General features: G+C 39.0%; 1 protein-coding gene across 3 annotated transcripts in view; it reads left to right on the forward strand.

Moving 5' to 3' along the window:
• Positions 1 to 237: 237 nt before the first annotated feature.
• Positions 238 to 13,813, forward strand: part of LOC116801412 (sialin-like) — a 36,197-nt gene continuing 22,621 nt past the window's right edge. Inside the window, exons 1-2 of one of the 3 annotated variants that reach the window (XM_032720693.1) lie at positions 253 to 503; positions 563 to 634. In XM_032720693.1, coding sequence (XP_032576584.1) covers positions 598 to 634 — 37 coding nt within the window. In that variant the 5' untranslated portion in view covers positions 253 to 503; positions 563 to 597. Of the gene's footprint in view, positions 504 to 562; positions 635 to 13,813 lie in introns of all 3 variants that reach the window. The other 2 variants (XM_032720690.1, XM_032720691.1) reach the window with 2 other exon arrangements.

Genomic DNA, 13,813 nt, shown 5'->3' on the forward strand with positions numbered 1-13,813 from the left:
TACGTAAGTGAATGTGCGTGTTTCATAGTATTGGTAAACTTAATTCTATAGTCGCAAAACAAATTTGACACATTTAATGGAATAAAATGGAATGAAACTTATGTGTTTGGTCCGGTGGAGAAGCGAAGCATCAGCAGAATTGGTTCGATTCTTTTTCGTTGTTCCATATTCGACGATTTTTCCAATTCAACACTTTTAATTTTCATTTCGACCAGGTTATTGCCGCTATTTGAACGCATGTTTTGGAAAACTTCCACGAAGGTGCACTTGGTGTATCCTACAAAAACCAATGAATGTGCAGTAGAAGTTCGTTTTAATGTTCCATTATTTGGGACAGAGTTTTAAGCCTACGTTTGAAAAACATACCAGTTTTAGAAGTATTATTTTCAGAATTAGTTTTATGCATACATCTGAGAACATTATAAAATAACATACCCCAAATCCATGTAAATAAATATTTGCATTTATAAATGTAAAGAATTTAGAAGAAAAAGACGAAAAAGGTAATATTTCAATATATACGAATATTAAATCAGTTAATATGAGCTGTGAAAATTTGTAGTGCCCAACAGAAATTACCTTCTTGAACAACCTTAAATGTTTAAAAGCTCTGCAATGGAAATAATGCAGCAAGGTACATACGTACAGAAATCCGAAAAAATTACTTTGCCCTACACGTTGTGTGCAATTCTTAGCAATGCAACACTCGTATTTACAGTGTCTATCAGCTTATTGCAGTTGACAAAATATACTTGTTGTTTTTGCTGCTAAACTATTAAAAAAAACATGAAAAATTAAACGAGCATTTTAACTAGAGATATTGACGTATTCTTCAAATTAAAACCATTTCCATAATTATAGAGACGAAAAAGATATTTCGTAAAAAACAAATGTGCAGGCTTGTTTCGTGCAGTTTATTCTACTTTACTAACGTTAAATTACTAACGTTAAAGCTAATATGTTGTTGGTCATATTTTCTAGTTCAGCACACATTTGAGGCGATTTCCCGATTTCCAAGATAACCTTGTTTAAGTCGTTTGTTTTTGGAAATATTCCATAAGGCTATGTCAAATTTTTTCATCAATTTTTGATTACACTTAAGTCTGGGGTCTGTACTGGCGCTATGACTACGTGAGACAATTCAGACAATAAAATTCAAAATTCAAAACGACCGCGTATGCCCAGTTTTTCTACAATTTCTGTTGTGTTTTTCCTTTATATTTGAATACAAATTTTGGCATCCACTTTCACGCGCGTTCCAGCATATGCCATATAGGCTCAACCAAAGACAATAGAATAACATGATGCGTAACGCCACGATTATTTGCAAATGTTGCTGGCTCCAGGCTCTCTCAAATTTTTATTTAAAAGCCGGAGAGCGGTGCACCCGTATACTAATGCATTGTAAATTTGACAGAATATGACCTTCACTTTACATGTTCTTAGCCTTTAAATCTATATTATTTATTATCAATTGGGACCATTTTCAACCAATTTCATAACTGACTTTGTATAAGATTAATTGTAATTAGAGTATATTATGCGTGTTTACAGCGCAGAAGTTTATTGGTAACTGAACTCAAATTATGTATGCTTGCTGCACACAGGCAGCGTTAATATATGTGAACCAATAGTGATCGCCGACCAGTAGCGAAAACACTCAAAAAGGAATTAACCGTTGCTCCCAGGCAACTTGAGTGTTTGAGTACACAAGTAATTGAGTGATTCTTACATACATAGTTGTTTATGTTCAACACTCCTTCTCAACGTTGTATGTTTACATATTCACTCAAAACAGTCCCATTAGCTTAATACATTAATTATGCTTAATTCAACTTAAATTCTTTGTTAACACATACACGTCTTCAGTGGGAACATAATTAATGTTTACAATTTTATCCTTATATATATCTCTGACATAATGATATTTAATGTCAATGTGTTTGCTTCTTGCATGGAACCTAGGATTCCTAACTAAGCATTTCGAACTTTGGTTGTCGCTATAGATCTGCGCAGTCTTGACATCTCCGAAACCTATTTCGGCAACCAGCTTTCTAATATAGACCGCCTCTATGGCAGCCGTGGAGAGAGCTATATATTCGGCCTCGGTGCTGCTCAGAGCTACAATAATTTACTTCTTGGATTCCCAACTAAAGGCAGCACCAACAGCAAATAACTCCCATCCAGTATATGATTTGCGATCTGAAGAATCGCCAGCCCAGTTTGCATCCACGTAGCAGTGAATGCTCTGCCAATTCTTCTGTAGTGTAGTTTCTTCTCGGATGTGCCCCTCAGGTCGCGTAAGATACGCTTGGCAACCGCCTCATGCTCCTTATGAGAATGTGCATTCCGCTTCACAGTAAAATGCAATATGTCTGGTCGAGTCATCATCGCCAGATACAGTAGGGACCCAATCAATGACTGATAGGATTACATTTTTCACACGGTCACATCCCTCGTCGTCGCATTTTATCTGATGGCCAGCCTCCAATATAATACTGCTTGGCTTACAATTTTGCATTCCATAATCGTTAAGGAGTGCCTCCACATACTGCTTGTGGCCAATTTTGATACTTCCAGTTTCTCCCCCTCTCTCAGTTTCCATTCCAAGGAAATGTCTAAGATCGCCGCCGTCGACCACGTCAAACTTCTTGGATATAAGCAACTTGATCTCGTTTAGGTTATCTTCGCTGGAGCTCGCTATGATCAAGTCATTCGCGTACACCACAATTAGGCCCAGATTGCCATCAACTTTGCGCACGTACAAACAAGGTTCACTAGGAAAAGGAGTGAAACCAATCTCCAATAGCACGGCACTCAGTCTCGTTACATTCGCGTCCACTCTGTGTAAGGCCGGATTTGTGGAGCCTCAGAACGCGTCTTGGAAACTGCTCATCTATGAAACCTTGAGGCTGCCTCATGTACACCACATCATGCAATTCGCTATTTAGGTAGGCTGAAGAAACGTCCATCTGGTGCATGAACATGCCATGTTTAACTGCCGATGAGATAACCAATCTTATCAGGTACTCCACAATAAGGGGAGAAAAAGTTTCGAGATAATTAATACCCTGGCGCTGTGCGCACCCTTTGGCCACCAGTCGCGATTTGCAGCGTTCAATGTGGCCATTCTTGTCTCGTTTTAACGCAAAGACCCATCTGCAACCAATAGTCTTCTCGCCTTTCGGTAGATCGACCAGTGACCAAGTTTTGATTGCTCGTAGGCCATCCATCTTCTTCTGAACAGAAGCTTTCCATTTGGCGCTGTGATCAGCGTTCATAGCTTCTTTAAAACTTCCAGAAACAACAATGTTATCAGTCGTCAGGACATTCAGCATCTGTGCGAGGTCGTCCTGGGAAACCAGTTACACTAACTTCAGGAGCTCTTTGTGCTCCTTTTTCTTCAAGATGCGCGTTTTTAGGATCCACGTCTTCTGGCTTTTGTTCAATACTTGCAAGTTCGTCATCACCTGCCTCAAACTCCTCACTAGGAGGATTATTAGACAACTCACCAACCAGAAGCGTAGATTTGCCTCGGAGTTCAACCAATTTAAGCTCTGTTTCACCAGGCAAGCCACTTCTGCCCAAGTCATCTTTGAAAACCATGACGTCACGCGCTTCGATCATCTGCCTCTTCTCATGGCTATACACTCGATACGCCTTTCCCGTTTCGGAGTAGCCAACCAGTATATGCTCTTGTTCAACACAATGGCTTTGGCACCAAAGACACGAAGGTGCCCAACGTATGGCTTTCTTCTTGTCCATACCTCAAAAGGGGTTACACCAGGGAAAGATGTTGTTTCTGCACAATAATTCCCTATCCTGACCATAATGGTTATCAGTTATCCTATTCAGATCAACAAACATATTTTGAAGATGAAAATTATTATGCGTGTTTACAGCGCCGACGTTTATTGGTATCTGAACTCAAATTATGTATGCTTGCGGCACACAGGCAGCGTTAAAATATGCAAACAAATAGTGATTGCCGATCAGTAGCGAAAACACTCAAAAAGGAATTAACCGTTGCTTGCAGGCAACTTGAGTGTTTGAGTACACAAGTAATTGAGTGATTCTTACATACATCAATGTTCCTTATATATATTCAACAGAGCATTCAGCTTGCGACATGTGAAAAATTAGAGAAGACAACGATTGTTAGGTGTTAACGTTCGCACGATTTGCCTCGAGAAATTAATTTGCCAATAAAAAGGTCGCAACCTTTATTTATTCTTTAATTACTTATATACAATTATGTATGTTTGTATTATTTCAATCAATATAGAATATGAACTTATCGATCTCAGAAACTGTAATAAATAGAAGGTTGAGATTAAACAAACAGATTCTAAAGACAGATGAAGCGCAAGTTTTTGGACGCGTGTTGCCACGTCCACAAATCGCCCAAAACTGCCACGCTCACACTTCCGAAAATTGTTTGATATTTTATCATAAATTTATAAGTAAAATTGTAAATTGTAAATTTCTGTCGATTTGCCAAAAAGCTTTATTCATCGCCCGCTCTAACGCGCTAAAACCGCCTAAAACTGTCACGCCCACGCTTTTGAAATTTTTTTTCCATATTTTTTCATAATATTATTAGTCTTGTAAATTTCTATTGATTTCCCAAAAAACTTTTTGACACTCCCACTCTAACGCCCTAAGGCACCCAAACCGTCACGGTTACACTTTGGAACAATTTTTAAATTTTTTCTAATTTTTTTCCCCAATAACTATCGATAACCCAAAAAAATTATTAAATTTCGCGTTCGCATTCACACTAGCTGAGTAACGGGTATCTGATAGTCGGAGACTCGACTATAGCATTCTTCCTTTTTTTTATACCCGTTACTCGTAGAGTAAAAGGGAATACAAGATTCGATGAAAAGTGTGTAACACGAAGAAGGAAGCGTTTCCGACCTTATAAAGTGGTATATGTATTCTTGATCAGGATCCCTATTGGAGTCTAACTGGCAATGTCCGTTCGTTTGAACGAGTCGAACTATAAAAGATAGAAATTATGCAAGCAGATTTCATAGACATAGACGCAGCGCACTCTAACGCCCACAAACCGTCCAAAACTGCTACGTCCACACTTTTGGGAAATATTTTGATATTTTTTCATTTAATTAAAAAAATCTTTTACCGCTTTGCAAAAACCTTTTTTTTTGACACGCTGTCAATGCTTTACTTAAAAATCTGTGTGAAATTAATAATCCCTCCAAAAAATGCTGATATTTTACAAACAAAAATCTCTTTACGCAGTAAAAAAAAAAGTGTCTGAATTAGTAACAAAAATCTCTTTACGCAGTAAAAAAGTATCTGAATTAGTAAATAAATAAAGTCTATTTATAAGTTAAATGCAAAATTAGTTTTTGTCACTTTTTTGTGAAAGTAAAAACAAGTCGGATTGACTGGTTAAATGTCAATGTTGATGCTGAACTAGAACGTACTTTAGTCGTAATAAGAAACAACTAGCAAAATGAAATAGGAACGTCGTAAGCCGGTGTATTAAAATATCGAATAAATAGAAATGAATATTATATGTCCTTGCAGCTTTTATATCCACAAAAAATATAGAGAGAACGAGTTAGTCGAGTTATTAAGATACAAAAAGAATGAGCTTTTTTTATGGTCAAAACGATTGGCATATCGATAGAAATTTGAAAAACAAATAAAAAAATTTTTTTTAAATGTGTGCGCATGGCTATTATGGGCGGTTTGCGTGGGCGTAGGAGTTGGGGTGGCATGACAAGGAAATAAATCGACTAGGCTGGTGATCCTTATCCGCATATATACTCTTATTGTTCCAACGAATCTAGTGTATCGTGTTACTACACCTGTAACGCTTATAACTTTAATTTAATTTCCGACTACTCAATGTACATATATACTATAAAACTTCACTAATGCTATGAATAATTAAGAAAACAGTTATATAAATTGTTACCTCTTTGGGTATACTAGATTCGTTGAAAAGAATGTAACCGGCAGAAGGAAGCATTTCCGACCATATAAAGATATATATTCTAAAAGCCGCCCAAAACTGCGACACACAGATTATATTGTTTCTTTTGCAAATTTTTATCTGTCTACCAAAAACACTGTGGCCACGCACATCCTTTCACATACAAATAATTTTATTAGTCGATTTCTATCGATTTGCCAAAAAACTTTTTGCCACCCCTACTCTAACACCATAAAGCCCCCGATCCGGTCACGGCCACACTTTGGAACAATTCTCAAATTTTTTCCCATTTTATACCCCAATATCTATCGATATCACAAAAAAAAAAAAGGATAAGGATAAGGATTCTTCCCTCTAAATGTGATAGCTCAAAACGGAGTTATTCGATCCGCCAAAAATTTCATAAACATCAAAATTCTGACACAAATATATAACTTCGGGTCTAAATAAAACATTTCCGCGGCATTTACTACCTGCAGGACAGCTAGCTTCGAAGCGCGACTCTTCGTCGTGTTGGCTCGATCCGCACCGCTGCTCGACGATTTTTCCGGTGAACTCCTCTTCCACGACGCCTCGTTTCCACTCTATTCGTGGTATAGCCGGATCACATATGTTCACCAGATGTCCTCGACGAAAGGGCCCGACGTGCTTGTACTATCTCTTCCTGCGCACAAGTGTTGGCAGGTAATCATGCAATCGATTCCGCATTATTCTCGCTATGCGTCACTGCATGCGCCACTACATGCTCCTTGGGCGCGATCTCCTTCATTGTGTTCTTCACCTGGGAATGAATCCCAGGCTCCACCCTCGCTCTGGATCTTCGCAGCCACAAATTCCTGGGTCCTATGGGCTCCAATGAAGTTCTTCCCGTTGTCGCTCCTTATCCTGACCACCGGTCCACTACGGCTCATAAAATTTCTCGGCAGATTATACAGGAATCTGTAGAGAAATCAAGGGCCATCTCCAAGTGAATGGCCCTTGTGGTTAGACATCTTAACAATGTCACCCAACTCTTTTCCGTGTGACGCCCAACAATCACCAACGGTCAAAAATAATTCAGGACAGTATACCATACTTAAATGGCCATCCGTTGGCCTCCAGCCGGTGCTCTGGCAGGGACCCATCTCTGGCTGCTTCGTCCTCGTCGAAGTATGGAGACAACCAATACAGTCGGCTGCCATTGGCGGACTTTCCTTGGCTGTCGCCTTCACTCCATTCACATCGTTCCGACGCAAGCTCTACATAGAAAGGTTTAAGTCGGTCACTCCATACACGTTCTTTAGCCCAGGAAGCTTTGGCTTGCCCGATGCATTGATCTGATCCTCGTGTGCTCTTTGGCCTATTTTCCGTCAAACCATTGCCCATTCAGTTGACGACTCTCATATTTCAGGTTCAACCGGTAATCGTATTTATTTTCGATTTCGATTTGGTCAGAATCTTTCGATTTAGTTTTTAGTAGCTCTGGTTTTCCCAACATTTTTGCTATCAGTATGTTTTGTAAACAGTAAACAGCTGGTTAAGCTTTTTTCCAGACAATAGAGCGACGAACTATTAATTTTTTTTTTAATTCCGATGTTAGCAATTACTTTTTTACACCACTTTGACCAATTAGGTAATTAAATTAAATATCATTATTTACAAACAACACTTTTGGCCCTCCTTTAAATTAATTAATGAATTCTTTTAAATTTTATAAGCATTTATAACTGCATGTTTAATTTCACCAACGGTATCAACGGGCAGTCTTCCCGATAACTTTTGTCGACGTCCGTATGACCCCTTGCCAAATTGAAACATTTTGTTGCCGACGGCGAAATTTTGTTTGTCAAATTTGAGGTGAAGTCAGAAATTAATTTTTTATAAAATAACTAAGTATCCGAATGATCTTGATTCTAGTGACAAAGACGCAGTGCAGTTGACGCATTTTTCCACGCCCACTCTAACGTCCACAAACCTCCCATATTTTTTCATATTTTTATTAGTTTTGTAAATCTTTATCGATTTGTCAAAATACTTTTTGCCACGCCTCAAAACCACCCAAAACTGCCACGCACACAATAATTCTTAAGCTAAGAAAGGAAGGATAAACATATAAAGAAATTCAAAAAAATTATTGAATGTTTTGCCAAAATGCTATCCAATGCCATTAAATATGAATGGAAGGAATATAATAGGATATAAAGGATCGACGCATAGTTCCTTACAGCAAAGTCAATCCTTTTGCATCCTTTGGGGACTTAAAGTCTGAGCTGAACGTGGGAATCAGCAACGTTACAATTCGGAGACGACTACTGAATCAAAATTTAAGTGCGAGTGCACTTACCCAACGGCATATTACGGCAAGGTTAAACTTCGTGCTATTTGGTGAAACTGGTTCACTACAGTATATCTGACGACCTCCAAACACCATAAACACCCACTGAAGATGGATGGACCTATAATCCTGGTATGGGGTTGGTTTTTTTACAATGGTATGAGTCCATAACACTGTTGTGAGGGGTTTGTTCGAAAGCCGTGCGCTAGCTTCAATTTTGTCGAAAGCAAAACAAAAAGGAGATTTAACCGAAATTGTTCGTGTCGACAGTCACTCGCATTGCCCCCGTTGCCAGGAGCGCTCTTCTCGCCAACTTCAAGCAGTACTTGCGACCATTGAGCAGCGCCATCATCAGCCAAATCCAGACTTTGTCCGCTCAGGACACAACCCCCGTTGCTTAATGGAATGTGCCCTTAACATGGATATTCCAATAGGATAATGATCCGAAACACACAAGCAATTCGACTATGAATTGGCTCACACAAAATACAATCGAGGTAATTCTGTGGCCAGCACAATTTTCCGATTGAAAACCAGTGGGGGATATTAAACAATATGTGTCGAAGAACTCCCCGACGTCTAAGGTTCAGCTTTGGCAAGTTGTGCAGGATATATGGGCAAAACTTCCCCCCAAACGTTGCCAGGACCTGGTGGACCCCATGCCAAATATTATACCCTAATTAAATCATAAATAAGTTTAAAGTTGAAGTTGAATTATCTTACTATTTTTTCATAGCACTGTTATTTCAGTGAACATCAGAATTTCTGCCTATTATGTTGTTATAATATATATTTTTATTTTCGCACGGGTCCCACGGCCACACCTCCCGCCCAATCGACCGAGGGGCGCTGCCGTGTATCGTACGGCTCGATTCGCGAGAAGATATAGACGCGATATAAAAAATAGAATAGGAACGAGGAAATGAATATAATGTGGAATAACTATGTTAAATATTAGTGTTAGTAGGATCTAATTATGTAATAGAAAAGATAAAATCGATTGCTTTAATAGCGGCAGAGAGTCAAGATTACAGATAATAGAATAAAGTCTATTATAGTCAGAACATAAAACTCTGTAAGGGTCATGCAACTCATAATTAGATCTACAATGATTTAAGATAAGAGGTATATAGTTTCTAATCTACTTGGAACCGAGAAGTTAAGCCGACTAATCAAGTCGGGACTCTCAACACCCCCACGAATAAGCTTACAAATAAAGACTGTTCCAAGCATAGTTCTACGGTTAGCTAGTAAATTGGTAAATTAATTAAAAGTAGTCTACTGGAATAAGGAGGTAATATATGGTTTGCATCCCAATTTAAGCGCCGCAAGGCAAAAAGTAAGAACTTTTTTTGGACCGATTCAATGCGGTCCGAGTGGACTGCGTATTGTGGACTCCAAACAGGTGATCCGTACTCGAGAATCGGACGGACTAACGAAATAAATAAGGTTTTAGTCAAGTAAGGGTCTTCAAATTCCTTAGACCACCTTTTTATAAAACCAAGCACACCCCTGGCCTTATTGACAATAGACGAAATATGGTCAGAAAATTTTAGTTTTGGGTCCAGAAGAACACCAAGATCATCAACTCGTGTTATTCTGTCCAGAGAGCACTGAGAGTGTAAGTCGTGCGTATTGGGTTGGCACGACAAAAGGTCATAACTTTACACTTGGAGCCATTTAAGTCTAATATGTTATCACGGCACCATATTTGAAATCGGTCTAGATCGGATTGTAAGTCCAAATGGCAAGGAGTGTCCTTGTACTGGAGGTATAATTTAACATCGTCTGCGTACATAAGTACACGCGAATGTTTTATTACTAAGGGGAGGTCGTTAATGAATAAGGTAAAAAGAAGCGGACCAAGATGGCTCCCTTGTGGGACACCGGATGTGCCTCGGAGAATAGAAGATAACGAATTTTTAAAGAGAACTTGTTGTGTCCTGCCATTCAGATAGCTTGAAATCCAATTTAGAAGATCAACAGGGAAACCTATAAGATCAAGTTTTTTTATTAGAAGGTAATGATTAACAGAGTCAAATGCTTTACTAAAATCAGTGTAGATGACATCTGTTTGAAGATTATTTTTGAAACCCTCTATTACGAAAGAAGTTAGCTCCAAGAGGTTAGTGGCTGTAGATCTGCGTTTCATAAAACCGTGTTGACACGGTGTATGATTGACCTACAAAGGTGCTGCAAATGAGGAGTGATAACATTTTCGAAAAGTTTTGGGATAGCCGACAATTTAGAGATTCCTCTGTAATTGCTTGCATCCAGTTTGCTACCTTTTTTGTGAAGAGGAATCACAAAGGACTCCTTCCATATATGAGGGAATTGTGAAGATTCCAAAGATAAGGTAAACAGTTTCAGTAGAGGCTTGCACAAGGCTTCCGCACAGAATCTGAGCACACAGCCAGGGATTCCATCGGGACCTGGCGAATAGACCGGTTTAACACGCTGAAGATCGTTAAGCAGTGAGCTTTCGTTTATAGTGGGGCAAAATATTAGATTCGACTTAGATACCACATAAGAGTATGGCTGTTCGGAATGAGGTAAAGTAGAATATGTTGTTTGAAAAAACTCGGTGAATAGATCGGCTATTGCCTGATCCGATGTAACCGTAGTGTTTTCAAAAAATAGCGAGGAAGGGTGAGAACTTGTTTTTCGCTTAGTGCTAACGAAATTATAAAACTGTTTCGGATCCTGTGCAAACTGGAACTTACAACGGTTTAAATAATTTTTGTAGCACTGAGCATTAAGCACGGTAAAGTTTAACCGAGCGCTTAAATATTTACAAAGGATGGACTGAGAACCGGTATTTTTAAATTTCATATAGAGTCTGGACTTTACATTTCTTAGGTGTGTCAACTCTTTATTAAACCAAGGAGGTTTAGAGATTGACGGATAGTACATCGGAACACAAGAGTCAAAAAATGATTTAATTTCGGTATAAAACATATTAATCGCATCCGCCATTATGTTGCAGGAGTAAAGATCGGACCAATTAAAGCCAGCTATAAAATTGTTTAGCCTCCGAAAATTTGTCTTGCGAAAACGGAATTGGTTTTGTTGACTTCTCTGAATTTACTTTTAATACCGTACCTAAGTCGATTTCCACCTCGAAAGTAGGATGATATTGACCTTCAGGTTGAGTAAGAGGTACTACCCTGGACAGAAACACACTTTCAGGACTTGTTAGAAAACATAGATCCAAAAGTCGACCAAGAGAATTTGGAATATAATTAACTTGCGACAGCGATAAGTCGAGCAAGCCGTCAATAAAGTCATGTTGTGCTAAAGGGAGAAGGATATTCGATTGTTTTTCTGCGGACCACATTGTGCCAGGTATATTAAAATCACCTAGAACTACCAATTGGTCCCTGTCAGAAAGTTTATGCAAGATGGACTGGATAGCGGACAGATGATTCTGATATTCTGGGAATTCAGAAGATGGCGGAATATAGGAGCACGTAATATAAACTGATCTGTCGGAAAAAGACAGCTTTACACATACGAATTCCGAGTTACGGGAATTGTCCAAAAGTAACTCCTCCGACGCGAGGGTAGATCTAACCGCAATTAAGACTCCACCTCCCCGTCTGGAGGGACGGTCAAACGTATATATAGTGTACATACCTGGGAAGACTTCGGAGTTAAGTATCTCCTGCTTTAACCAAGTCTCTGTGAGCACTATAATATGGGATGCAAATGAAAGACTATCACAATACAATTTGATTAATTTGCTACGCAAGCCTCTAACATTTTGATAGGAGATAGTAAGTTTTGTAGTTAGTTTTTTGAAGAGGAAGAAGATGAAGAGGCGGATGGTGCAGTGGTCTGGCCACGTGAGGGAAGTTTAGTTCCCACGGGCACCTTTTTCTTATTTTTGATCTTAGCTTCAAATTCTTTTACCACCATACTATCCGGCCAAAAATCACCCGAACATATGGTCGAAAAGAGCTCGTTTGGGACAGTTATCTTGAAAGATGATATGTCCCTAGCGTAAGAGAAGTTAAATTTTTCCACTTTTATATTATCGGCTTTTGTTTTGTCTTGTATATAAGACAATACATCCGACGATGTTTGATCAGGGGAAAGCCGAGAAACAAAAATTTATTTCTTTAGTGGAACCACCGCGAGGGGTTTTGGCGCTGCAGATTGTATTTCTGAAGCGCCAACTTGTGCCGGTAGTCCGGACTCATTGTTCCCTTGTGGTGGTAAAAAATCGAGACAGGTGGAATCACTGGTTGAGAAACCAGTGCAGACAATTCGGAATTTTTAGCAATCACAGGGTGGGGTCCATCCACAGCTGATTGATCGGATTGCTCCGAATCTTTTTTAGCTGCCGATCTTAGCAGCATATGTGGATTTGCTGCGATTGACAGCTGATCAGTTGTGGAGTCCTGTTGATCATTTGCCCGTGGTTGCGGGGCCTTAGGCAGCCTACCACCAGCGGATTTTTTGCGCTTTGGAGATTCATCTAATAGCTTAAGGCCATTAAACTGTGAATTAAGCACGGAAAGAAGATCATCGGCTCGACGAAAACTATCTCTAGCTACGCCAAAACTGTTAATCAGTTCTTTCAAGTCACTTTTAGTTTGGCGCATAAACGATTTCATCTCGTTCGCAACCACAAGGCAAGCATCACAACAGTAATTTAGATTTTTACCCTTTGCTAGGTCATCACTTGTACGGCCATTAAAACCAGCGCACTTAGTATGCACCATTCTATCACATAGCCAACAAGTCATTTTTGGCTGCTCAGGTTTTATAACCTGGCAACAATTTTTATAAAAGCAGACAACATTTACGGTTTCCATGTTTAACTGAAATCAGACCACTGTGCGTGCACGAAAACACAAAATCAAAACTTTCAAGCGAGCTGTTAAAAGAACCGCACGAGAGCAGTCTGCACGCTGAGAAATTTAGATTTTGTGTGGGAGAGCGAAAGAGAGAGAGAGAGAGTGAGATCGAAAAGTGCAGTTTATGTGCATGCAAAAAAACAACACCAAACACCACTGCGAACAACGCACAAAAAGGGAGAGTAAACAAAACAAAGAGACGAAAAATGCAACCTACTTTGTATATTTGTTTAAACTACTGCTCAAATCACAAAAGAATCACTCGCGAAGCGAACGGATCTTTAATAATTATGTTTAGATATATAATTATTAAAGAAAATTATTTGAAAACCACGGCTGGTTTGACAAACACAAAATAAAAACCGGGGAGCAAAAAAAAACACGACCGTTCGCTTTGAAAGCTAATAGACGATATTAACTACCTAAGGTTAGGTATTTTTTTTAGGTAGGTTTACAAAAATTTTGCCCTATAAAACCGTAAATCAAGGATTTTTATCTTAAACTAGCAGGTCCCGAGCAAAGCTATTTCAATGAACACAGCTGTATATATATTGAAATATCCCTATTCGTATACCCTTAATTGTAACCTGCATGTACAATATAACATGTAATCTGGCAGTTGAGTACATTCTGCATAAGTGACCACACGCGCACTCCAAATTAATATCT

The sequence above is a fragment of the Drosophila sechellia genome, chromosome 3R (genome assembly GCF_004382195.2).
Source record: "Drosophila sechellia strain sech25 chromosome 3R, ASM438219v1, whole genome shotgun sequence".
NCBI classification, from domain to species: domain Eukaryota; kingdom Metazoa; phylum Arthropoda; class Insecta; order Diptera; family Drosophilidae; genus Drosophila; species Drosophila sechellia.